Below are 26,686 nucleotides of genomic sequence, written 5' to 3'. Positions count from 1 at the left end.
TCTTGGTTTAGGAGAAGGAAAATAAAGCATACCAAGCCCCTAAAAGCTCTGACAAGACACTCAGCTCATTTCAGACACATCCCCATGACAGCAACCCATCTGCCAGATGAAGAAATCAAGGCTCAGGCTGCCCAAGTGACTTTATAATATTACGAGTCTAGTACATGAATTACTGAAGCTAAGCCGGCATGTACCAGAATCTGGCTTACTGGATCACACTGACACACCCAACTCTATTCAGGTAACTTGCCTTTCCTCTGACGTCAAAAACATTGATTTAACTGCCACAAGCCACAACGAGGTTCTGCTGACTTGCACCTGACACAATGTGCCAATCAGAAGAAGTGTTCAATAAATAATTATTGCTTTTTTGACATTACTATTTCTCAGCAGCCCAGAGCTATACTTCATCAAATATAGTGAAGTATAGCTCTGGGCTGTACTTCACTGTATCAAAGCATTTCTCTGTCTGTTCTGCTTTGACTGCACCCACCTCAGGTCAACAACAGATACTGGTCAGCTACCCTCAGGCAAAGCATTCACTATGGGGGATCAACAGCTGTGTGGCACCATCATCCCCTGGAGTTGGCCTACTGACCTACTAACTACAAAGTGCTCATGTCTGGAGTGATGGAGTGTTTGAATCAAACATAGTGGTGATCACTGAGGATGCTGCAGAAACACAGTGCAAGCCTCAGGGCAGATGGAGTCATCTGTCAAGCGGTCAATCAACCACTCACACCAGCTCTGTCAAGGAGAGGTTCCAGGGAGGCAGCGCTCAAGCCAAATCTGTCCATCAGAAATGTTTAATTTAACACACAGCGACTTTTTCATGAAACTAATTGCCAGTACTTCAAATTCTAGGAAGTTCACATAAACATCTAGATTTTGTACAGATTTATCTTGAAACACTGGAAGATTTGCCAACACAAGGTCTCCTCTGCTACACAGAAACAGCTGGCTTGGTCCAAGCAGTAAGTAGCTGTCCTCTTGCACACTGTGCACAAACCATCCTCTCAGAAATCATTTTCACAAGCCTTTACACACTGTTTGCAGCCCCTTCCACAGAGCCAGAATAGGAATGCCAAAAATGTCATCTTATCTTGCTTTCCAAAAGTTCAAAGATTATGCTGCAAGTATTTGTGTGTTCAGTGGGATATTTTTAAGAACTTAAGGGCCAGGCGCGGTGGCTCAAGCCTGTAATCCCAGCACTTTGGGAGGCCGAGGCGGGTGGATCACGAGGTCAAGAGATCGAGACCATCCTGGTCAATACGGTGAAACCCCGTCTCTACTAAAAATACAAAAAATTAGCTGGGCATGGTGACGCATGCCTGTAATCCCAGCTACTCAGGAGGCTGAGGCAGGAGAATTGCCTGAACCCAGGAGGTGGAGGTTGCGGTGAGCCGAGATCACGCCATTGCACTCTCAGCCTGGGTAACAAGAGCGAAACTCCGTCCCCAAAAAAAAAAAAAAAGAACTTAAAATGCTGCATTAGATAGTCACAGCCTTGTGTAACCACTGCAAATGGCTTCACCCATTACTTTTCTTATAGTTAATTATAAATTATATCCAAATATTCTGTCTTTATTACCTACTGACAGCAGAGACTCCCTCCTTTGACAGGAATCCAACTGTGTGAGTTGCCAAGACCTTGTCAGAGAGAGGGCTGTACCAGGAAGGCACTTTTTCCTCCTGCTGTCTCTTTTCTGGCTTTAACCAAGCTCCTCTGAGGCAGTTTAGACTTGCAGGAATGCTCTGGCTGCCTGCCCTGGTGCTGACCTCCTCTGGGTGGGGAAGCAGGCGGCTGGGTGCAGGGCACTTGACTCTGGAATGTACTTCCTCATAAAGGTGCCAGGGCCTGCACTTGGCGAACTATGCACAATGGCTTTTTAGCTGCCAGGGCATTTATTACTCCTGATTGAGGGGTGAATAAACATGCTTTTAAATGTACAGAGAACTGGGATGCAAGATAAGGGAACTAGTCATCTAGTTTGACTGAATTACTTTATCTTCAGAATTTTTAAAAAATGTCTTCTAAAATAAAGTCTCATTTAGTATAAATTAATGATACAACCTAACAAAAAGTAATAACCCCCATCACAACTTAAAAAAATTATATACAAATGTTTGTTGTGGTTTTTTTGGAACACACCAAGTTTATTCATTTAGATATTTTCTGTGACTGCTATTGTACTACAAATGACAGAGGTGAACAGTTACTTCACTATACCCAATAGTGGAACTGCTAGATCAAATGGTAATGCTACTTTTAGATCTTTAAGGAATCTCCATGCTGTTTTCCATAGCGGTTGTTCTAGTTTACATTCCAGCCAGCAGTGTAAAAGTGTGCCCTTTTCACCACATCAGAAACCATATGGCCTGCAAAGCCTAAAATATTCATTATTATCTGGCCCTTTGTGAAAAATGTTTGCCTAGTCCCACTCCACTAAATAACTCTTGGTGGGGGGGGGGGGTATTTATTTTTATTTCAATAGTTTTAGGGGAACAGGTAGGTTTTGGTTACATGGATAAGTTTAGTGGTGATTTCTGAGATTTTGGTGCACCCATCAACCAAGCAGTGCACACTGTACTCAGTGTATAGTCTTTCATCCCTCACGCCTCTCCTACCCTTCCCCCTAAGTCCCCAAAGTCCATTTTATCATTCTTATGCCTTTGTATCCTCATAGCTTAGCTCCCACTTAAAAGTGAGAACATATAATATTTGATTTTCCATTCCTGAGTTACTTCACTTAGCATAATGGTCTCCAACCTGATTTAGGTTGCTGCAAACACCATTATTTTGTTCCTTTTAACAGTGGAGTATCTCTTGTGTACATATTTATACACCACATTTTCTTTATCCAATTATTGGTTGATGGCATTTAGGCTGGTTCCATATTTTTGCAAAGGTGAATTGTGCTGATATAAACATCACGTGCAAGTGTTTTTTTTATATAATGACTTCTTTTCCTCTAGGAGTAGGATTGCTGGATCAAATGGTAGGTCTACTTTTAGTTCTTTAAAGAATCTCTATACTATTTTCCGTAGTGGCTGTTCTAGTTTACATTCCAACCAGCTGTGTAAAACTCTTCCCTTTTTACCACATCCACACCAACATCTATTATTTTTTTCACTTTTTAATTATGGCTATTCATGCGGGAATAAAGTGAGAGCTCATTGAGGTTTTGATTTGCATTTCCCTGATAATTAGTGATGTTGAACATGTTTTCACATGTTTGTTGGCCATTTGTGTATTTTCTTTTGAGAATTGTCTATTCATGTACTTTGCTCACTTTTTTTTTTTTTTTTTTTTTTTTTTGAGACGGATTTTCTCTTTTTTTCCCCAGTGGGGTGTGATGTGGCTATCTCGGCTCACTGCAACCTCCGCCTCCTGGGTTCAGGCAATTCTCCTGCCTCAGCCTCCTGAGTAGCTGGGATTACAGGCACGCGCCACCATGCCCAGCTAATTTTTTGTATTTTTAGTAGAGACAGGGTTTCACCATGTTGACCAGGATGGTCTCGATTTCTTGACCTCGTGATCCACCCGCTTCGGCCTCCCAAAGTGCTGGGATTACAGGTGTGAGCCACCGCGCCCAGCCCACTTTGCTCACTTTTTGATGGGGTTATTCATTTTTTTCTTGCTGATTTCAGTTCCTCATAGATTCTGGATATTAGCCCTTTGACGGATGCATAGTTTGCAAGTATTTTCTCCCTGTTTGTGGGTTGACTATTTTCTCTGATCATTTCCTTTGCTGTGCAGAAGTTTTTTAGTTTAATTAGGTCTTATATATTTATTTTTGTTTTTATTGCATTTGTTTTTGGGTTCTTACCTATGAACATCTTTGCCAAAGCCAACGTCTAGAAGAGTTTTACCAGTGTTATCTTCTAGAATTGTTATGGTTTCCGGTCTTAAAGTCTTTGATCCATCATTAGTTGATTTTTATGTAAGGTAAGAGATGAGGATCCAGTTTCATTCCTCTACATGTGGCTTGGCAGTTACTCCAGCACCACTTGTTGAATAGGGTGTCCTTTCCCCACTTTGTTTTTGTTTTATTGAAGATTAGTTGGCTTTATTTATGGGTTCTCTATTCTGTTCCATTGGTCTACATGCTCATTTTTACACCAACACCATGCTGCTTAGGTAACTACAGCCTTGTAGTATAGTTTGAAATCAGGTAACGTGATGCCTCCAGATTTGTTCTTTTTGTTTTGTCCTGCTTTGGCTATGGGGGCTATTCTTTGGTTCCACTTGAATTTTAGGATTTTTTTTCTAGTTCTGTGAAGAATTATGGTATTTTGATGTGAACTGCACTGAATCTGTAGATTGCTTTTGGCAGTATGGTCATTTCCACAATGTTGATACTTCCTATCCGTGAGCATGGGATATGTCCTCTAAGATTTCTATCAGCAGTGTTTTGTAGTTTTCCTTATAGAGGTCTTTCACCTCCTTGTTTAAGTATACTCCTAAGTGAGTGAGTGAGTGTGAGTGAGAGAGAGAGAGAGACAGAGAGAGAGAGAGAGAGAGAGTGTGTGTGTGTGTGTGTATTATTATTATTTTGCAGCTATTGTAAAAGGGGTTGAGTTCTTGATTTGATTTTCAGCTTGGCTGATGTTGGTGTATAGCAGGGCTACCGATTTGTGTACATTAATTTTGTATCCTGAAACTTTGCTGAATTTATTTACCAGTTCTAGGAGCTTTATGAATGAGTCTTTAGGGTTTTCTAGGTATACAATCATGTCATCAGTAAACAGCAACAGTCTGTCTTTCTCTTTACCGATCTGGATGACCTTTATTTCTTTTGCTTGTCTGATTGCTCTGGCTAAGACTTCCACTACCATGTTGAATAGAATTGGTGAAAGTGGGCATCCTTGTTTTGTTCTGAATTACATACAAATGTTAAATGAGAAGTGGCAGTTTATGCTAATGATTCCAAAATCTGTAGTTCTAAAATTTTATTTTAGAGAGAATACCAATATGATCAGTCCATGAAAATTAACAGCTGGCCTTATTAGAGCAAAAAGTTATTTAAACCATAACTCCACTTTGCCAAACACAGTACAATCTAATAAAATAACCTCCACTATGTCTTAAAATTTATTTAAAAATTATTAAAATTAAAAAAATTAATCATCAACATTTTAAAATAAAAATTTAAGTAACTATACTTTGCTAAGGTAACACTTTTGTTTCCCTTTGACCAATACAAAATAATTTCTAAAAAATGAGAGCTATTCTTTCTTTCCTTCTCAGCTACCCTCAAATGAGTCCCAGAAACAGGAAGCTTCTGGGCGACGGGCTGCTCTGGAGCCCAATGTATAGAAGAAAGATGGGCAGGGCAGGCCTGGCTGTATGGTCTCCCTAGGCAGGCAAGACTCAGGGCCCAGGAGGCTCCCAGCCTCATCCAAAATCCCTTCCATCTTACACACATACTCCAGGGCAGCTTCATGAAGAACTGCCTCACTTCATAGGGCCTAGTGGGCTTCAACAAAAAGCATGCAGATAGGAAGCATGGCAGTACTGATATAGGTAGGGACCAGAGGACCCTTTTCAAATATTCTGCTTTTAGTTGGAAGCCTGCCAAAACCTCAGGACTGGGAGATGGCTCACAATCGCTTTCCACCAGCCAGGTTCAGTTGAGGCTCAAAGCGAAGTACATTTGAATTAGAGGAAGAAGAAAACGTAACATTTAAAAAATGAAACACAATTAATCCCTGCCCTATAACATCCTTCATATTTGCACAAGAGCAAGTTTAACACAGGATCACTGGACCACTGGCGTTTGTGAAATGGTCCTTCCCCGCCCAGGAAAATCACACTGTCAAGGGGAAGGTCACCTTTAGGTCTCTAGAACCCATCACTATTTGTGGAACACAGGCTTGAAAAGTCAGGATAGGCTGGGCACAGTGGCTCACGCCTGTAATTCCAGCACTTTGAGAGGCTGAGGCAGGTGGATCGACTGAGGTCAGGAGTTCGAGACCAGCCTGGGCAATGTGGCGAAACCTTGTCTCCACCAAAAATACAAAAATTAGCCAGATTTGGTGGTGTGCACCTGTAGTCCCAGCTACTCAGGAGGCTGAGGCAAGAGAATCGCCTAAACCTGGGAGGTGGAGGTAGCAGTGAACCAAGATTGTACCAATGCACTCCGGCCTGAGAGGGAGAGTGAGATTTCATCTCAAAAAAGAAAGAAAGAAAGAAAAGTCAGGATAAAAGCAAAAAGCAATTCAAAAATCGGAGTGAAACGTGCTCTCAGCAAAGTCTTAAATTTTAACACAGCATTGTTTAATCCTCTTTTTAGAATAAAAATGATGAATATACATCATTGTTTAAAATATATAAATGATTATTAATGTTTAAAGATATCACCACAAGAATATTCACTTTAGTGCTATTTGTGGTTTTCAAATTTTGAAACTGCTTAAATATTCAAGAATTAAAGATTGTTTGCATCAATTAGGTCATATCTCTATGTCTACACAGCAGAAAATCATACAGATATTAAAATGGCACTGTGTAGGAACATTTAAAGACTTAGAACACATCCATGATGTATTATTAAATAAGAAAAGCAACTTGAAAACTCACAATTGTACCACTTGTGTGGGAAATATATACAATTGACCAAAAGGCTGTAAAATACAGTGCTACTATAAGGAGAATAGAGTTGAATATGAAAGGTTTTTTCTATCTTTTTGAGAAAGAAGATTCTACATTTTCTAAATTTTATAAAACAAGGACATATTTTATAATAATTAAAGCATAATACATTCCACGTTTTAAAAAGATCCACCTGCCAGGCACAGTGGATCACATCTATAATCCTAACACTTTGGGAGGTCAAGGTGTAAGGATCACTTGAAGCTGGTAGTTTGAGACCAGCCTTAAAAACATAGCAAAACCCCATATCCACAAAAAATAAAAGATTAAAAACCATTAGCCGCGAGTGGCGGCCTGTGCCTGTAATCCCAGCTACACAGAAGGCTGAGGTGGGAGGACTGCTTGAACCATGAGTTCGAAGCTACAGTGAGCTATGGCCACAACACTGCATTCCAGGCTGGGTGACAAGGTGAGACCTTGTCTCAAAAAAAGAAAAAAGAGAGAGAGATCCACCTGATGCTGGGAGGCTGTCCTCCACAAAGGCTGGGCTGTACATTACCCACCTGCCCACCTATGCCCTCACCCACTACTAAAGAGTCTGTTTTGATACACTCAACAGGCTGTGCTGTGGGTGCCCCTTTCCATATGCTCTACGGCAGAGCAGAGTGGAACTGAGAGGCTGCCCTCAGGTGTGGGCTAGGATGGAAGTGATGGCTCATGCTGCTCTGTGAAAACTATATTTGTCTGGTACTACATAAGCCGAGAAAAAACAAAAATCTTATCCTAATTAAAAAGCTTCTGGGATTTAAGCTTCCAAGGAGAGTCAAATCATTTTTTTCTGTGTTATCAGAGGCAGATACTTGCAAATATTTTCATTACAGCACATAAGAAGAAGAAAAAAAGCAACCACACAGGTTTATAGAAAGAGCATGTATAATTCTGCATCTCAAGTAGAAGGAAATGTTGATTTGAGGCAGGAAATGCTTTTGCTATTTTCAGGTGATCTCAGGATAATTTTATAAGGCCTGATGTTTCAGAAATATCATAGGGTTATGCAAGTTTGCTTATTAATTTTAGCCACACTGCAGTTGATCCTAATGGGATTTGTGACTGCTCAAATACAAAATATTAAGATAAAGCATAAGACTAGGCATTAGAGAACTAAGATAATCTGTCCAAAGCCTCCTTTAGTATATAACTGCAAGACAGGTCTTCCCCTTTTCTTGCTTGTAGTTCTCAAGAAATAACTGCAGAATGTGCTGGGGTACAGTATCCTGAGATAGGGAGAAACTGCCTAAAACAGCCCAGGCCTTTCTCCTGCTCCCTTTAAGGAATGTAACATCCTTCATTAAGGGGGAACTGTCCAGGACAGCCTGGGCTTTGTTCCTCTCTCCCCTGAAAGCAGGATGTCCTGCAAAGCTTTAACCTAGTGAGTCCTGCTGCCCTGAGGTATACAATTCAGAGTAGGCCACCTTATTCAGGGTCCCTCCATTGTGGGCAAGTGAGGCCCCTGCAGTCAAGACTCCATCTACCCCAGGCAGCTTTCTTGAGACTTGGGAGACCAGCTCACAATGGATCCTAGGCTTCCTTTGTCCTCTTGCTGCCCATGTGTAAGTAATACACAAGCTTCATGTAACTTGTTGCATATGAGTGTGTTCTCTCTCGAACTGGACTCAAACAAGTCAGTAACTAATGCCCAGTAAACCTACTTCACAGCAGTTCTGGCCAAACTGCCTTCTACGTCTTAGTTTCCTCATTAGCTGAAAGGAGGTAACAATAATACTGATGAGGCAAGGTAATCTCATGCAAATTTCAGTCATGTTTTCTTCTTCTCAATGTAGAACCACCAGAAAGAATGTTATTTCCTCCCAGCCAACAAGATGGGGGCGGGGCACGGAACTATAGTCAGACTTAATTTGACGACATTCTCACACACAGGAATGGCAGAAGAAACTCTCAAACGTTTCTTCACAGGCCTGGCATAAGGATTAAATGAAATGACAGACATCATAATGCTATGTCAATTTTCACACAATGTTCAGATGTTAATGCTGTTACTAAAAATTTCATTTACTTCCTATAATATGCCAGACCCAGTAGACCTGGGCTCCTGTCCTGGCCACACCTCTGAATAAGTGCTAGAACCATATCCTCCTCATCTGTAAAATACTCTTTCCCTTGCCCCCACCTCATGGAGTGAGGCTCAAACAACATAGTATCTGTGAAAGGACACTGGAGAGTGTTAGACAAGGGTGATCTATAAGCAAGCCACAAACTAACATCAGCAATATTACTTCTCAGTAAAATTCTGTGAGCAATGAACACTGAACATGGATTAAAGCTGATTGACTAGGTGGTTTTATTAAGGAAACAGTGTCTTTATTTAAAAAAATGTGAATAACCCAAATGTCCATCAACAGTAGAATGAATAAAATGTCAAACACTAGAATACTTACAGCAAGAAAAAAAAAAAAAACATGCTTTAGTACACACTGTATATAATGTTGGCAAGAAGAATCAAGACACAAAAGAACACATACTATGATCCATTTATATAATGGTAAAAACAGGCAAAATAAACTAATTTTTTCAGGAAACACTGACAAATTATAATGAAAAGGAATGAAATTATTGCAAAGTCAAACAGAAGTTTCCTCTAACTGAGGGGAGGAGATGGTGAGAATGCTAATCAGAGAAATGCCCATGTTGCACTTTGGGGATGCTGCCTAGATTAACTCTGCATGTGGGTACACACATATGTATACATATATGTATATGTCCATAAGTATATTTTATTTATACACTTTCTATATGTATATTGTTACATGATAAAAGACTAATAATAACAAAAAACCAACTGGATTCTGTACAAATGAAGCTCAAATTAAGCTACCTCAATAGCGCTCCTAATTTCTACTTGTATTTTTTACAGATGGGGTCTCACTTTGTTGCTCAGGCTATACTCAAATTCCCAGGCTCAAGCAATCCTCCTGTCTTAGCTTCCTGAGTAGCTGGGACTGCAGCCTCACCACCATGCTCAGCAGTGGTATTTTTTTTAAAGACTCTTGCTAAGAGTTTTTTCAATTTCAACTCAAATACATCAAACTAAGAAATTACTCAGTTTAGCATTTTGTCTTGTGGGTTTTTGTTTGTTTAAGAGACAGGCTCTCAGTCTATCACCCAGACTGGAGTATAGCTACATGATCATAGCTCACTGCAACCTTAAATTCCTGGGTTCCAGCCATCCTCCTGCTTCAGCCTCCCAAAGCACTGGCATTACAGGCATGAGTCATTGTGCCCAGTAAAGATTTTATTTAAAATAAAAACGCTTCCAAGAGAAAGTATGGGGCCAGGCATGGTCACTTATGCCTATAATCCTAGCATTCTGGGAGGCTAAAGAGAGGGATGATTACTTGAGCCCAAGAGTTTGAGACCACCCTGGGCAACATACTGAGACCATATTTCCATTAAAAAAAAAAAAAAAGTAAAATAACTGGGCATGGTGTTGTGTGCCTACAGTCCCAGCTACCTGGGAGGCTGAAGTTGGAAAATCACTTGGGCCCAGGAGGTCGAGGATGCAATGAGCTGTAATCATGTCACTGCATTCCAGCCTAGTGACAAAGCAAGATCCTATCTCAAAAAATAAAAAAAAAAGTATAGTCACTAAGCAGGTCATGGTGACTCAAGATGACTATTTGTCTTCTTAATAATTACTGACTGCTTGAATATTTCTAAGATCAAATTAAAACTTCCAATATTAGAAAGTTTTAATATTAAAAATTTCAATAAAAACACTATACAGTTACAGACATCACCTGAGTACATCTCATACACCAGCCTAAAGGAAAACACAAGGTTACATAGGAAACTCAGGGGCGCCATGACTTACCAGCTGGTTGTGTTTGTGCTATTCGCTTAGGGTAAGTCTTGCTTCGAGTTCTTGTCACATTCTGATCAGGCCGGGGAAGCTGAATAGAAAGATCTCGACTCATTTGCAAAGCTGTCCTGCCACTTGAAAGTGCAACATTTTGATTAGCAAAAGTAAAACCATGCATCCACAAAATTAAACAGGTCATTCGGAAAATCTGCAAAGTATGGAGAGAAGAAAAAACACACAGACTCAACTGGTCTTAACTATACATGGGGTTTTAATTGATTCTCATTGCAATATTGACCAAGGGAGTAGTTATTAAATTCCACGAGGATGTACATTAGACAGGAAGATCTTTCAGAGGAGGAAACAGGAAGAAAGGATTTATTAAAGGACGAGTTAAATTTAAGTAGAATGATGGGCTAGAAATAAAGGTTGCTGAGTCTTTAAGGTCACTTAATAATAAAGAAATTAATTGAGCTAAACTATGGGAGGGCAATGATTCCACATGAGCTCCATATTGTACTCACAGGGCAGGTTGTAAAGCATCCCCCACAGGACCACTCGCTATGGTTTTATTCTGGACTCTGCCATGGCACAATTAGCCATTTACTGTACCCACCTTGCCTGTGCAGATCAAATGTCTGGAAGACTGAAGGCAGGCCTAGAACCCCATGCAAAGCACTGCTGCTCTACAGATTCCACACGGATTCCAGGGCAGCTTTCCCTGGGGATGGGCCAAAGTTCTCAAGTCATTTTCCCAAGGAATCATGTGCTTTAGTTTGCTGGATTTCAGTGAACATGTGTCTTACTAACAATTTATTCCTCAACCGCTGAATTGGAGCTACTGAATGATCCTGGCTTTCACACAGGAAAACATCATTTCAGGTACAGGAAAAACACATTTCTACAAGTCTAGTTTGATTCACCTCAAGCAGAGCCATCTATGGGGGAAAAAGTCTTTTAATGGCCTTAAATACCTATTCATCTTACATTTACAGGATAAATATGGGTGAATGTTTCCCCAAAACAGATTAAACAGACTTAAAATTCATCTTTCACATGCTTCTGTGAAAGTTTCTCCTCCTCACTACCCCATCCACCTTTATTAAGAATGAATATGCCTACAACCCTCATAAAAATCACTGCATCAGGCTAAGTTGGGACATGTGGTATGAGATACCAGGGAAATAAAGATGCCAGGGCCCATCCATAATGGTACTTCGCATTCGGTAACAGTTCATGGAAATTCAGGAAGGGAGAGGAGCAAACCTCTCCCAATATTCACCAAGATAGTGGTTACTAAATTCTAGGAGGACATTTTCTTTCACTTGAAATGTAACTTCTTTTAAAGAAAGTACATGAGGTAACACACATTTTCCAAAAAGCGAAAAATCCATATAAAGTGAAAATTTTCATTATTATAAATGGTCTGGAGCATGACGATAAGGCTTACTTTCTACAGACTCTCTGGTACCAGAAAGACCTGGGCACTGTACACTTCATCTCACAGAGGAAAAAACAGTCCCCCTAAAAACAGAACCCAATGTATGATCCACTAAGGCATCTTATAATGAGATTTTTTTTATTATTCAAATTTTCCTCATGGTTTTTCTCTCTCAGGAACAAAGAATAAATGAGAAAATCATATCATAAGATTAGTACGACTAAGGACCAGAAGGGTAAACTGATCTGCCACCAGCTGTACAGGACCCAGCACTAGAACAAGTCTTCTGACCTCCAGCTGGTCAGTATGGCACAGCCTGATGGCATGGGAGAAGGAACCACATAGCTGTTGGGTTTGAAGTTGCAAGCCCTGTTTAAAGCATAGTTCTGCCTTTCCCTAGCTGTGTAGTCTTCAGCAGGTTATTTGTAAAAATCCTTGCAGCCTCATTGTCCTCATGTATACTTCTACTTATTCTTACTATTTCCTGGCAGAAGTATTCTTGCATAGCATCCTATTTCTTTGTAGCAGAAAGTAATTGACAAGTACAGCGATTTACAGTGTAGGTGATGAAAGTCCTATGCATGTTTGGTGGCTCTCTGTTACGACAGGACAGAGCTTTATTTCTGTGATCACCCCTCCTTCCCTGCTGCCTCTGGCATACACACACCCCTCTGAATGCTGAGTGGGACTGCCAGCAGGCCCTTCAGCCTCTAAGTAAAACAGAAGGAAAAGAACAAGAGTAGAAACACTCAGGTTCAAATCCCAGCTTTGCCACTTACTGATTAGGGACTGTTACTTTAATTACTTTATTTTTGGGGGCTCCAATTTCTCATCTATATAAAGTGGGGATATGAAACCTACCTCTTTGGCAGGTCATTGTGTAGATTAAATAAAGCAGCGCATGTGAAAGCAACTGACACAAAGGAGGTTCTCATGAGAACCTGATCTCTCTTCCATGCTTCATAGAATGGAAATCTCATGACAGCTCCTGTGTGAGTTAAGTCCTACAGGGAAGATCCAGGTCCCAGGGTGGGTTCGAAGGCCTCCTTCTCAATTCTGGAGCATAAATTCTACACAGCTCCTTAATTCATCAAAACCAGGAGCACCCCACAAACTTAACGACAGGTAAAGACAAGGTTTCTTTGTAAGGGGCTCAGAGAAGATAGCAGTGTATAACAAAATGTTTAATCAAAGAATTTCTATTTCAGATTATTGGTCTCTGGTAATAAAACAGGAACAACAACAACAAAAGAATTGGGACGTCAGATTTCAGCTCAGCCTTTCCTCACAAACTTAATTTTTAATCTTAGTTGTCCCATATCATTAAAAAATGTCTGCTTTTTCCTTCTTAACCACTAGTTTTCCCAAAAAGCACCAATTCTCCTTGGCATTTTGCAAGCCCTAAAATGCAAGACAAAGTAAAGACTAGAACTCTCTCTTCCTCCATCACATATAGGGATTTGTGCACAACCACAAAGACACTAACACACCACTATAAACACACACAATTACACACACAAACACACCCAGACACCTGCATTCATATACTGTAGCCACTTGTTAGGCTGTTCTTCATACCCCATTCTTTAAAAGCCTGCAGGGTCAAAGTAGGAGAATGTGTGTCCAGAGCTCTGCTTTCATTCCAGGATATCTCTGGAATGTCTCAAGGAAGGGGCAGGCATATCCTGCTGGTTAAAGTCTGGTTGCTTGCCCTCTTTTAACAATAAACAGTTTGTGTGCTAATGACCCCCCAGCAATCAGAGACCCATCCCTGCGTAAGCTCTGGGCATCATCTTTCTTCTAAGGATGGGCAATATTAGTGTTTCCTACATAAGGACATATAGATTTAAGATTCATTAAGACTTACCAGGCAGTTAACATCTAACAGCCACAAAATTAGAACAGATTTAGCATAGCCTCCTATTTTGCAAAGGTTACTTTTAATTACTTCCTTGGAAGAAATGGTATTTAATATGCAAAATCCAGTAACTTCCTAATAATAATTCCCAGTAGCCACAACATTTGCATTTCAATAAATTTGAGAAATCAGGTATGGCTAAATTTGTAGAAGCCAACCACAGCGTACGTTAAACAGGATAATTACAATTTTAATAGTAGGAACATTAAGACAGATGTCTTTTCACCAGCTCCGTTTCAGTCACAAGGAGACATTCTTTTATAACCCTGGTGATGTTTTATGCCACAACTCAAAGAACAGTGCAAATAGTATTACCTGCTCTTCTCAACATAAACGTAAATAATACTTCCTTAAATTCTTCATAATTGTATCACTGTCTACAGAAGAACAGTGAATACCTAAGCATTACATATTTACATATCAAGGAATACCTTCATGTAAATTCCAATAACATACATAATACAATGACACTGAAGCATTTTTTAGTCATTAAATGAACAAATATTCAACTAAATAATATATAAAGATGAATGCACCAAACATTTAATATTCATTACTCTTTTATTGATTATCTTTAGTCTCAAATTCAAGACCCAAAAAGTGCATTATAAAAGAGAAGAATCAAAATCTAGCACAGAGAACCTGAAAATGCTTGCCTTGGCTTTTTTTGTACCTCCTAATGAAGCATTTAATTCAGTGGTATCTCCAATGGAACTGACAAAAGTGTCCCATCTTTGTGACATGAGGTGGCATTTCCATACCCTGCTTGGGTTTTACAAGGCCTGGGGACCTCTCTCACTGTCTGAATAATACTTGAGCTCTTTGAAGGTAGAAGTGGGTAAATCTGATTCTTTTTATCTCTGGGTACCTAACGCCACGCCTTGTACATCACAGGCTCTCTCCAATGAACAGAACGAATTGAAACAAAACAAATTCTTTTTCAAAATATAGAATCCACTCTCATTTTTAATGCTGGTATTAGAAAAAGACATAAGCACTGGCATAGCTGCATGACAATCAGGCTTTTTCCACAAAAGGCTAACAGTCTGCCTAATGGTCATAAGCATGAGCTCTGCAGTTAGAGAGCCAGGGAATGGATCCCACTTCCCTGCTTCCTAGTTGGATTACCTAGAGAAGGGACTTGGCCTCTTTGAGCCTTAGTGTCCTTATACATTAATGGGGCTAATAATGCAGAAGATTGATAAATAAATGAAACAATGAATGGAAAATATGTATCGCAGTACATACCACTTAGTAACTGCTCAATACAATTGCTAGCATTACTACATGCAAGCTTTATGCTGCAGAAAAAACATGGCTTGATGCACAATATAAAAAGTATAGATTGTGTTAAAATAGGGGATCAACAGAATATCTTAAAAACACAGTTAGTTACTATTCAGAACATCTACATTGTTTCATAATCACAAAACATGCATAATTAAAAATAAGCGATAATTGTATTAAAATGAATTTCTGAAGATAATCAACTTTACTATGATCTAAAAGCCCACAACACAGCTAATGCAGACATTAAATATAAATAAATCTGGAAAATCATGTGTATTGAGAAAGTTTTAATCAACTGTCATGCTTACAAAACACATTGGCATTGTAGGAAAAAAGAAAAAAAAATCAAAAACTTCACTGAGTATGTATGACAGCTGAATTAAGTATTTATTTACAAACACATCCCTCCAAGGAAAAAAATGTCATTTACCTGTACCGGTGCTTATAACGTATGGATCCAAACTTGCTGAGTTTTCTTGACAGTGAATTAGAGTCATTTTCTGGCATTCTAATCAGTTTTTAAAAGAAAATCGGACAAAGACTCAATGTCACAGGCATTCTTGGCCACCTCTCTCTCCTAATACAAACTTTATAAAGGACCCAAGCCATTTTATAAGAATACCTCTCCACCACCATGCTATTCATACTCCGTGAGGATGAAACAAGGAATAACTCAATTTTGCTTCCATTTAAAAAACAACAAAAAATAAAGCTTAACATATTACCAGCTAAATTTTTATCTTTACAAGTATAAAGATGTGAAACAAAGAAAAAAGTAACCCTACAATCCAAAAGTCAGTCCTCTAGTTTCATCTGGCCTGACCTCCCAGGAGTCCTGCATGCAGTTGCCAGCACCTTATTCATCAAGACATTCTCATTCTCTTTCCTTGTTTCCCAGGATACGACACACACTTCTGACTGCTCCTTCTCATACTCTACACTGGCTCATTCTGCCCTCTAATGTCAGGAGGGCCACCAAGTTCAATCCTTGGAGTTCTGCTTCTCTCTCCACTGTTTCCATTGGTGACCTCGTCCAACAACTTCTGTAAATACCTACTTAAGTGACATCATCAATTCTGGTCTTTCCAGTGAGCCTTGTATACCCAACTGCCTTATCACATCTCTACCTAGACAGCTGATAGGCTTTTCAAATTAATTATGCACAGAATACTCCATTTCCACCAATACTACATAGGTGCTAGCAACAGCTGCATGTTTCACATAAACCTAAAAAATATTACCTTGATCCTTTCTTGTAGTATCAAAGATATATCTGTATCTATGTGTTTAAGTGCCTATGTGCATATATACATATATGTACACATACATGAATATATGTGTGCATATATGCGTGTATTAATATAACCCAGAGAATTAGGAATTGAGAAAATTAATAAAAAGGAAACAATTCCAAATTTCTGTTTGAAGATAGAAATATTTTTATAAAAATAAATGCCATTTTCATTTACTCAGACAACAAAATTTTTGTATCAATTTACCTAAAAAATGTATGATGTTCTACACTGCATTTCCAGAGATGCTTGCAGGCAGTTTTACTTCGAGCTTCAAAAAAGAATGAGGTTTCATTACACTAAGAGACAAAGAAAGAGAGATAATATGAATAATGACCATAGAATTTTTCAAATAACAGCCCCCTTGAGGTAACAAAAATTCAAGAAAGAGATTATTAACACATCAAGAATAATTATTTTTGGAGAGGTGCATTAAAATCACCTTCCATTAATTAATATCTGATAAATTTCATTTAAATCTTAAAGCACTTTTATTATCTACTTTTACTTCGCCCCATGACTATAGGTAGTCTGGATGATGGCAGTGAAATACTAGAAAATCTCCCTCATAAATGGCCACTATTATAGGAAAAACACATATCACGTGAAAATCAACTCCCAATAAAAAGAAGATGCCCATAAATCCAGTCCTTAAGTGTATTATTTTCAGGGATGAACAAGTCACACATAAAACAATGACTAAAGAATCTCAGGAAGAGCCACAAGGAGGAGGGACCACCCCAGCAGCATAATCTGGGAAAATTTAATAACACCTCTGATGCCAAGTTTCTCCATTCTGCATCAAGTTACTGAGTAAATCAAATTAAACAACATGACATATGTTATGTTTCATATAATAGGTGCATAATACATGTTACCTATTATTTTAATCCAGTAGTTACTTGATTCTCTATATTTAATATGTAAGAAATAAAGCAACAGTGAAGGTACAAATCAGCCCTCTATATCCATAGGTTCCACATACGCAAATTTAACCAAACTTGAAACAAAAATATTCACGAAAAAAAAGAGTACAAATTTAAAAAGCAATGAAGCATAACATCTATTTACATAGCATTTATATTATGTTAGATATCAAAAGTTATCTAAAGATGACTTAAAATTATATGGGTAGATGCATGTAGGTTATATGCAAATACCATGCCATTTACATAAAGAACTTGGGCATCCTCGGATTTGGGAGGAAGGTTTCCAAAACCAATACCCTGTGGATGCTGAGGAACAACTATACAAGCACACCTTGGAGATACTGTGGGTATAGTTCCAGACTACTGCAATAAAGTGAATATTGCAATCAAATGGTTGCATACATTTTTTTTGTTTCCTAGTGCATGTAAAAGTGGTTTACACTATACTGTAGTTTAAGTATACGACAGTGTTATATCTTAAAAAACAACATATACACCATAATTTAAAAATACTTTACTGTTGAAAAATGGTAAAAAGTCATCTGAGCCTTCAGAAAGTCACAATCTTTTTGCTGGTGGAAGGTATTGCCTTAATGTTGATGGCTACTGACTGGCCAGGTGGTAGTTGCTAAAGGTTAGAGTGGCTATATCAATTTCTTAAAATGAGACAACAATGAAGTGTTCTGTGTTAACGTTCTCTTCCATTCAAGAAAGATTTCTCTGTATCACATGATACTATTTGATAGCATTTGACCCACAGTAGAACTTCTTTCAAACTTGGAGTTAATCTTCTCAAACCCTGCCACTGCTTTATCAATTAAGTTTGTGTAGCATTTAAAATTCTTTGTTGTCATTTTGACAATGTTCACAGCATCTTCACCAAGAGTAGATTCCATCTCAAGAAACCATTTTTGTTCATTCATAAGAAGCAAATCTTTATTCCTTCAAGTTTTATCATGAGATTGTAGCAATTAAGTTATACCTTCAGGCTTCACTTATAATTCTAGTTTTCTTGCTATTTCTCCCGCATCTGCTGTTACTTCCTTCACTCAAGTCGTGCACCCCTCAAAGTCACTATGAGGGTAGAAATCAACTTCTTTCAAACTCCTGCTAATCACAATAATTTGACCTCCTGCCATAAATCATGCATTGTCTTAAGGGCATCCAGAATGGTGAATATTTTCCAGAAGTTTTTCAAGTTGCTTTGTCCAGATCCATTAGAGAAATCATTGTCTACTGCATCCATAGCTTACAAAATATACTTCTTAATAACATTTGAAAGTCAAGGTTACCTCTTGATCCATGGGGTGCAGATAGATACTGCAATAGCAGGCATGAAAACAACATTAATCTCCTTGTACATCTCCATGAGAGCTCTAGAGTGACTAGGTGCATTGTTGATGAACAGTAATATTTTGAAAGGAATCTATTTTTCTGAGCAATAGATATCAGCATTGGGCTTAATATATTCACTAAGCTGGCCAGGCGCTGTAATTCCAGCACTTCAGGAGGCTGAGGCAGGCAGATTACCTGAGGTCAGGAGTTTGAGGCCAGTCTGGCCAATACGGAGAAACCTCGTCTCTACTAAAAATGCAAAAATTAGCTGGGTGTGGTGGCACGCGCCTATAATCTCAGCTACCCAGGAGGCTCAGACAGAAGAATGGTTGAACCCAGGAGGCAAACGTTGCAGTGAGCCGAGATCGCGCCACTGCACTCCAGTATGGGTGACAAGAGTAAGACTCTGTCTTAAAATATATAAACATATATAATATGTATATTATATATATATTCACTAAGCCATGCTGTAAACATATATGCTGTCATCCAGGCTTTGTTTTTCTATTTGTAGAGTACAGAGTACAGTTAGCATCATTTGTATGGACCCCAGAATTTTCTGAATAGTAAATAAATATTGGCTTCAATTTAAAGTCACCCGCAGCAGTAGCACCTAACAAGACAGTCAGCCTGTCCTTGGAAGCTTTAATGCAGGCATTGACTTCTCCTTATAGCTATGAAAGTCCTAGATAAGATCTCCTTCCAATGGAAGAAGGCTGTTTTGTCTCCACTGAAAATCTGTTGTTTAGTGTAGCCACTTTCATCAATAATCTTAGTTGGATCTTCTGGATTACTTGCTGCTTCACCTCATACTTTTTATGTTATGGAGATGACTACTGTCCTTTAACCTCATGAACCAACCTCTGCTAGCTTTCTACTTTTATTCTGCAATTTCCCTATCTTGCTCAGACTTCACAGAATTGAAGACAGTTGGAGCCTTGCTCTGGATTAGAGGCTTTGGTTTAAAGAAATGCTGCAGCTTGTTGGATCGTCTATCCAGACCACTCAAACTTTCTCCCTATCAGCAATAAGACCGTTTTGTTTATTATTTTTGTGTTCACTGGAGTAGCTCTCCAAATTTCCTGCAAGAATTTTTCTTTGCATTTTTAACTTGGCTAACTGGCCCAAGAGGCTTGGCTTTTCGCCTCAGCCTTCAAGATGACTTCCTCACTAAGCTTAATCATTTCAAGCATTTGAATGCACAACTATTCCTTTCAGTTGAACACTTAGAGGTTGTTGTAGGGTTATTAACTGACCTAATTTCAATATTGCTGTGTCTTGTAAAACAGGGAGGCCTAAGGAGAAGGAGAGAGACATGGAATGGCCAGTCTGCAGAACAGTCAGAACACATGTATCATTTATCAATAAGTTCACTATCTTACACAGATACTGTTTGTGGCATCTCAAATCAATTACAATAGTAACATCAAAGATTAATGAAAAGCAGCCCCAAATCACAAAGAGCAGCCTGCAAGCTAGGAGCTTGCACAGGTGAATGCTGGCAGGAACTAAGGACTAGGCATTTTCAAAATGGTGGCTCCGTCTTTCCTTCTCTGCCAGTCACATGTACTACAAGGGAGCAGACAAGATAACACAGATCAAGGTTGCCATTTACATAAGAAGATTAGGGTGGGGTGATCAGCCTGCCCCATACACTATGTAGACGTTATATCTTATGGAACCAATCTGTGAGCTCAGTGAAAACCAGCAACAACTTCTCCAGCCTGCCTATAAAATCTGCTGTGGTCCACAGTCCATCAAAGATCACTGATCACAGATACTGAAGCGGCTGCACTGTCTGGGGTATATACCCTGGGGTTCAGTGTCATGCATTGAGAAATAATTCAGGACATGGACACATGTGGGTGTGTTAAGGGGTGGAAAGTTTAACAGACAGAAAGAAAGGAGAAAGGAGAGCAGCTCCCTGAGAAAGAGAGAGAGACACATACAAAAAAGCAGGGAGGCCATGGACTACAGCAGATTTTATAGGCAGGCTGGAGAAGGTGGTATCTGATTTACACTGAGCTCATAGTTTGGTTCCATCAGGTATAATGTCTACATAGTGTACGGGGAAGGCTGGTCACCCCACCCTAATGTTCTTATGCAAAGGGGCTTTGCAGTTGATCTGTGCCATCTTGTCTGCTCCTTTGTAGTACATGTGGCTGGCAGAAAAGGGAAGACAGAGCCGCCATTTTGAAAATCTCTAGTCCTTAGTTCCTGCCGACACTTACCTGTGTAAGCTCCTAGCTTGTAGGCTGCTCTTTGTGAGAAAATGATTTGGGGCTGCTTCGCATTAAAAAGAAAACCCGGACCAAGGACTCCCATGCCCTTGCTATCTGCCTAAGTAATTCCGTCTTAACTCCTATATCACTATCACTTATATAATAATAATAAAAAAGTTTGAAATACTATTGCAAGAATTATCAAAACGTGACAGTGACATGAAGTGAGCACATGCTGTTGGAAAAATGCTGCCAATAGATTGTCAAAGTTGCCACAAATCTTTAATTTGTTAAAAAAAAAAAAAATACAGTATCTGCAAAGCACAATGAAGTGTAATAAAATAAGATCTGCCAATAATTCTAATTTTGCAAAAAATACTATTTATATTTTAACTGAATAGAAAACTAAGCAAAACACAATATAAGTGCTAACATAATAAACCACGAGCTCTGTGAAGTTATATATTTGCTAATTTAGTTTCAAAGCTACAAACCAAACTCAAGTCTCAAATGCAGCAAATGCCTCTGAAATGACGTTTCTATGGACTCATAAACCACAAAACGATCACGGCAAAAGAATAATCAAAATTATTTGTCTCCTACTTTTAATAAGGACAGAACATTTATATGTGTAAAATTTCTCCCAAGTCCAACTTCAATGATGCTGCCCAACTTAAAAGCTGATTTGTATGATGAAGAGATGTGATGGAAATAAAGCCAACATACACATATTACAGCAAGGATAGCTACAATTCCAAAACCTTGTCTGTGGAGGAAGAAAGTTAGGATAATTTTCAGGTTTCTGGCTTGGGAGCTACTAAAATATAGCAAGTGAAGAAAATAGGCATTTGAATGACAAGGGAATAGACAGGAAGTTCCAGTTGAGGTATTCTGATTTCAAGGTCCCCATGGGACACCTAGTGGGCCAATAAGGATGCAGGTGCACAGAGCCAGAGAGAGGCCACATCTCCTCACGCAGGTGATCTTTCTGAGTGAGCAAGACTGCTCAGGGAGAGTGCGCAGAATGGATGAAGGTAGAATCACCGCAAAGTCACTCCTGAAAGTGGAGTGAGAGAGGTCCAAATAGACCAGGAAACAGTGTCAGAAAGGCTGGGAAGAGAGAGTACAATTCTCAAGTGACCCAGAAAGGTCAAATCAAGTTTGAAATTGAGACTGCATTTCACAGTAAGAAATCTTCTGAGGCCTTTGTGAAAGGAATAGGGGTTATACAATTAGAGATGAAGAAGAAAAGTCAATAAATTCACAAAGTGTTTTCCTTAACAGAAAAAGAAACTGGTGGCAGAGGACAGGGGGTTGGGAAAGGGGATGCACAGGAAATCATAGAAGTTCCTCGGGGCAGGGAGGAAAAGCCCAGGCTTTTGTCAGAAGATAGGAGCCCTTAGAGAGAAAATTAGTTTTTATTTTACCTTTCTTTATTTAAATATCCAGTCATGCATTGTATGAGCACATTTTGGTCAGTGACGGATCGCATATACAACAGCGATTCCTCAAGATTACAAAACACATTTTAACTATGCCTTTTTTGTGTTTAGATATGTTTACATATGTTTACATACACAAATACTTACCACAGTGTTCCACTTGCCTTTGGTATTCAGTACAGTAACATGCTGTACAGGTTGGCAGCCTAGGAGCAACAGGCTATACTGTACAGCCTAGGTATTGTGAAAGGAAATTAAATTTGGAGACCCCAAGCTCATTTAGCTGAAGAGAAAATTCAAGCTGGGAACTGGGTCAGGTAAACCTGCCTCTCCCTTTTGGTTCCTAAATAAGATTGCTACAAGATGAAAAGCTACATGCCTCCCTCATATTTTTCCCACAAGGAAATTCCTAGTGAGCTGTTAAAACTTTACCATGGCAATGCAAATTGACAGCTTATCTTTATAGGTACAGTCACCCCGATTGTATTTGACTGTTCCCTTACCCCATTTTGTCTATGTGATCTGATGTAAAATGCAGATTCTCCATATTTTTCCTCTGCCCTTTTTGTCATCCTATGTAAAAAAAAAAAAAAAAAAAAAAAAAAAAAAAGTAGATTCACTGAGCCAGACAAAGGCATGAATGACTATTTTTCCCTACCCCGGCTCTTACATGAAAACTGCATGCTTCTCAACATCCCACCCTTTACCCTTTAAATTTGGAGCCCTCAAAATCACCTTCGGAGAAAGGCACAGACCTGTCTCCCTGGTGTGTCCTTAACTTTGTCAAATAAATCTCCTAAAATGATTGCAGCTTGTCTCATTATTTTTCTGACCAACAGTATGTAGTAAGCTAGATCAGCTAGGTTTCTGTAAAAATATTCTATGATGTACACGCCATGACAAAATCGCCTAATGACTGTTTCTCAGAACATATCCCTGTCATTGACACATGACTATATAACATGTACATGGCAAAAATGCCAAAGTTATCAAAGTGGATATACAATGACAACTCAATCTCCCTCTCAACACTATCCCCAATTCCACTCCCCAGAGGCAATTACTACTGTAAGGGGTGAGTGTTTTTAAGGGCACTGAATTATCCTAAAATAGAATGTACAAGTTATTCATTTAAAAGTAAGTTTGCTTACGACTGCATTCTATCAAGACAAATTGTTAAGATAAAGAGAAGACTTAGACAGGCTGCCCCTGCTCACCTCCCACCCCACTACCTCCTTCCTCAGTACGTGGACCCTCCCTTACCTGTGCCTTTCAACAATGGAAGTACTGCATGTGGTGGACAGAGAATTACCACCTACTAGACATGATGGTTGAGAATGACTTCTCTGTGACATAGACATTTTTACATATTTAGTCAAAGCATCCAAAACAAGGTACAATTTAAGTACTTAAATAAAAATATCAAAATTTAATTACATACTTCCCAAGACTTCCAAAAGTAAAAGAGAAACAAAGTATTCCATCTTAAAATATAAGTCTCCTCTAAATCTCAAACTTTTCTTAGTCTGGTTTTCAGCTTTATTCTTCAGGTAGATGACTGTATCCTTTTACTTTTCAAGTAGAGACCTGGTCAGAGGATACCTAATGTTTAATAATTTTTTTTAAAAAACTACCATCACTTAAAGGATAAAAGATATTTCAAATCCAACCAAAATTGGGTTTTTCTCAAGTTTCCTTGGGTATAAATATATTAAAGGATCAAAAGCACCTCCCCACTGGCTTCCTAATTATTTCTGCCAAGTACAAATGACAAGTATGAACTCATTTTCCACTTAGAGTGAGCTTTAGGACAAGCTGCCTGTTTTTTAATCCTGTTATTGGCAGAATGATCCAAATACTAAAAAGAGGGTTAACATAATGGAAACAGGAGCCAGGTATTCTGAATAAATTCTGTGTACTTTTGCCGTGTACAGTAACTGCTGGCAAGAATTCCACTGCATGGCATTTCAAATATCTCTTTCTACCACTCTTTCACTTACCAAACCTTTTCCAGATAAACATGGCCAATTAGCACATTTCCAATCATTCACACAAAGATGAACAGCTGCTTAATTAAAGAAGTTCATTCCAATCTCCTGCTGAAATACTTTATACAAGAATCCAATGCTTGATTTTTGTAAAATTTCTCAAACACCTTTATAGCTTTGGTCATTTCATACCAAAGCAAAGCTATTCTCTGAATCTATTTCTTTTTAACTCATAAATGAATCAAGCTTAGGTCACTTGTAAGTCCAATATCACATGGATATTACTGCCCCATGTGTCTCTAGGTAAACCTGACTCAGACCCCCAATTCCATCATTTGTAAGAATTCAGGATCTGTATTATATCAGCAAATTCCCAACCTAACTCCCTCTGGTCTGCCCAGTTTCTTTTCCCATTTTAGCTGGCTATGTCTCTCTTAGCAAGCTTAAAGAAAGAAAACTACTTTTGCCTAGCTTCTTCTAAGGGTACTGAGATTCCTGACAGGATAACTGAAGGGCTCACACTGCCAGTGGCACAACCATTTATTCTGCCTGGGCCTAGGTCCCATTTCACTGCCTCTACCAAGCCTACATTGTTGAAACAAGAATGCAATCCTGCACTCTCACAGGTTCCTCCCTGTTTTTGTTTTGGGAAACAGCCACAACTGGATAGTCTGCCTTCCCCAGGCTCCCTAAAATTATGGGTATGTGCCTCCAAGGTCACATTAGAAGTAACCCAAGATACACAGTGTACGTCATCACTGAAGAGCAAAAGAGATGAGTACTTCTAAAAATAGTAAAATGCAATCATTATATTAATACCTCAAGGTCTACAACAGAGAGGTTTCCTACTGACATTCCATAGAGGTGGGAGAGAGGCTAAACAGAAGTGTGAAGATCACAAGTGTAAATAAATTACTATGAGATTTTTGCTTTTTTCTATCCAATCCACACAAGATTTACATTAACTCAGCAATCATTAACTTACTTTAGGTTCTAGGGAGAAAAACAAAAATAGTCAGATGGCTGGTAGCAAATGACTAAAATAACTTTCTTCTTAATTACTGATCATGCAAATGAAGGCAAGTAGTCGAAGTGAAAACTATATTCTCCAACTGGAAATAGATACCAAAGAAAGCTTACAAAATTTTAAGTCTTTTGAAAAATTTTATCTTTCTAAATGGTGAAACTGAATGACTGCAGTTTTAAAAATTAAACTTTATTGGTATACATGATATCCTGGGCACAATGCTTGTTTTAATGGTTTTTCTCATATTTTCATGCTCTTTTTGCTAGGCATCCTGAGTTCAAACCTGACTAATGAATTCAGGGTGAGTCCTGCAACAAAATTCACCAATTTTGTCATTACTTGGAAAAGGAAGTCAGACGGAAATTTTAAGACACTGAATAAAACATTATCTTACTCATTCAAGCTTTACACAATGCTCCCCAAAAAGTGTTTCTTATAACACAAGGGTCTTGTGATATTGGCACAGAAGGGCTCTTTGCTCAGGTAAGTATGGGAAACACTGGGCTGAACACTCAGACCTTTAATGCGAACCAGGAACCTCCAAGAGCTGGTCAAGTTGTGGGTTGTTCTCCTAATTTATTTGAGCAAAGAACTTTCTTTCAGGGAAGTATAAGGTAAGTACTCCAGCTTAAAAAATATTGCACTACACATAAACACCCCTCTACACACACATACACACATTTAAAAAATTTGAAATACATGTAATATGGTTTTAATTGAAAAATTACTGTGCATTTCAGCACAGCACTTGAATAAAATTAATTTCCATTTCTGCATGTATATTTCACATATTTGCTGTTTTGTAAGAACAAAAACAGCAAAATATTCTAGTACTCTTGCCAGCTATGTGGGTTATATTTCAAAATATATGCTAAATGTGAAAACCATCTTACCCATTTTACAGATGAATACGCTGATTGCTTGATCAATAATTATATATAACTCTAGCTCACAGATGCATAAAGATTAGAATTGAATAGGATATGTCAGATTACACTGCTTCTCCTCTTTCCTCCAAAAATTCCAAAAGAGAGAATATGAGCCAGAACATAGAAAATATTTACGTCATATTTCAGTAAACTTTGAAAACTATCCTGTTGAGCTCATTCTTATTATTATTTGAAGGAATTCACAGGTACACATATAGAAGTCCAAATGGATTTTTCTGTGATCGTTTTGATCCTACCTTCTCCTCATCTGTTTTGTAATATTCCTAAAAAGTCAACATTTCTCATATGCTTGTAGACTGATTTTTGTTTTAATAACTTTTATTCCCAATCTTAGTGTTTTTTAAAAGTCTAATAAACATTATTAGTCTTGTTAAAATGAA

At 38.6% G+C, this 26,686-nt stretch overlaps 1 protein-coding gene across 1 annotated transcript in view; it reads right to left on the bottom strand.

The window, feature by feature from the left end:
- Positions 1–26,686, bottom strand: part of EPB41L4A (erythrocyte membrane protein band 4.1 like 4A) — a 265,551-nt gene that overhangs the window by 67,825 nt on the left and 171,040 nt on the right. Inside the window, exons 10-12 of the mRNA XM_032274491.1 lie at positions 16,621–16,712; positions 15,552–15,629; positions 10,485–10,606 (exon numbers count right to left, since the gene is read on the bottom strand). Of these exons, the coding sequence (XP_032130382.1) occupies positions 10,485–10,606; positions 15,552–15,629; positions 16,621–16,712 (292 nt within the window). The remainder of the gene's footprint in view (positions 1–10,484; positions 10,607–15,551; positions 15,630–16,620; positions 16,713–26,686) is intronic.

The sequence above is a fragment of the Sapajus apella genome, unplaced genomic scaffold, assembly GCF_009761245.1.
Source record: "Sapajus apella isolate SASKATOON/1434 unplaced genomic scaffold, GSC_monkey_1.0 scaffold1, whole genome shotgun sequence".
NCBI classification, from domain to species: domain Eukaryota; kingdom Metazoa; phylum Chordata; class Mammalia; order Primates; family Cebidae; genus Sapajus; species Sapajus apella.
This window is presented reverse-complemented; position numbering and strand designations above follow the sequence as displayed.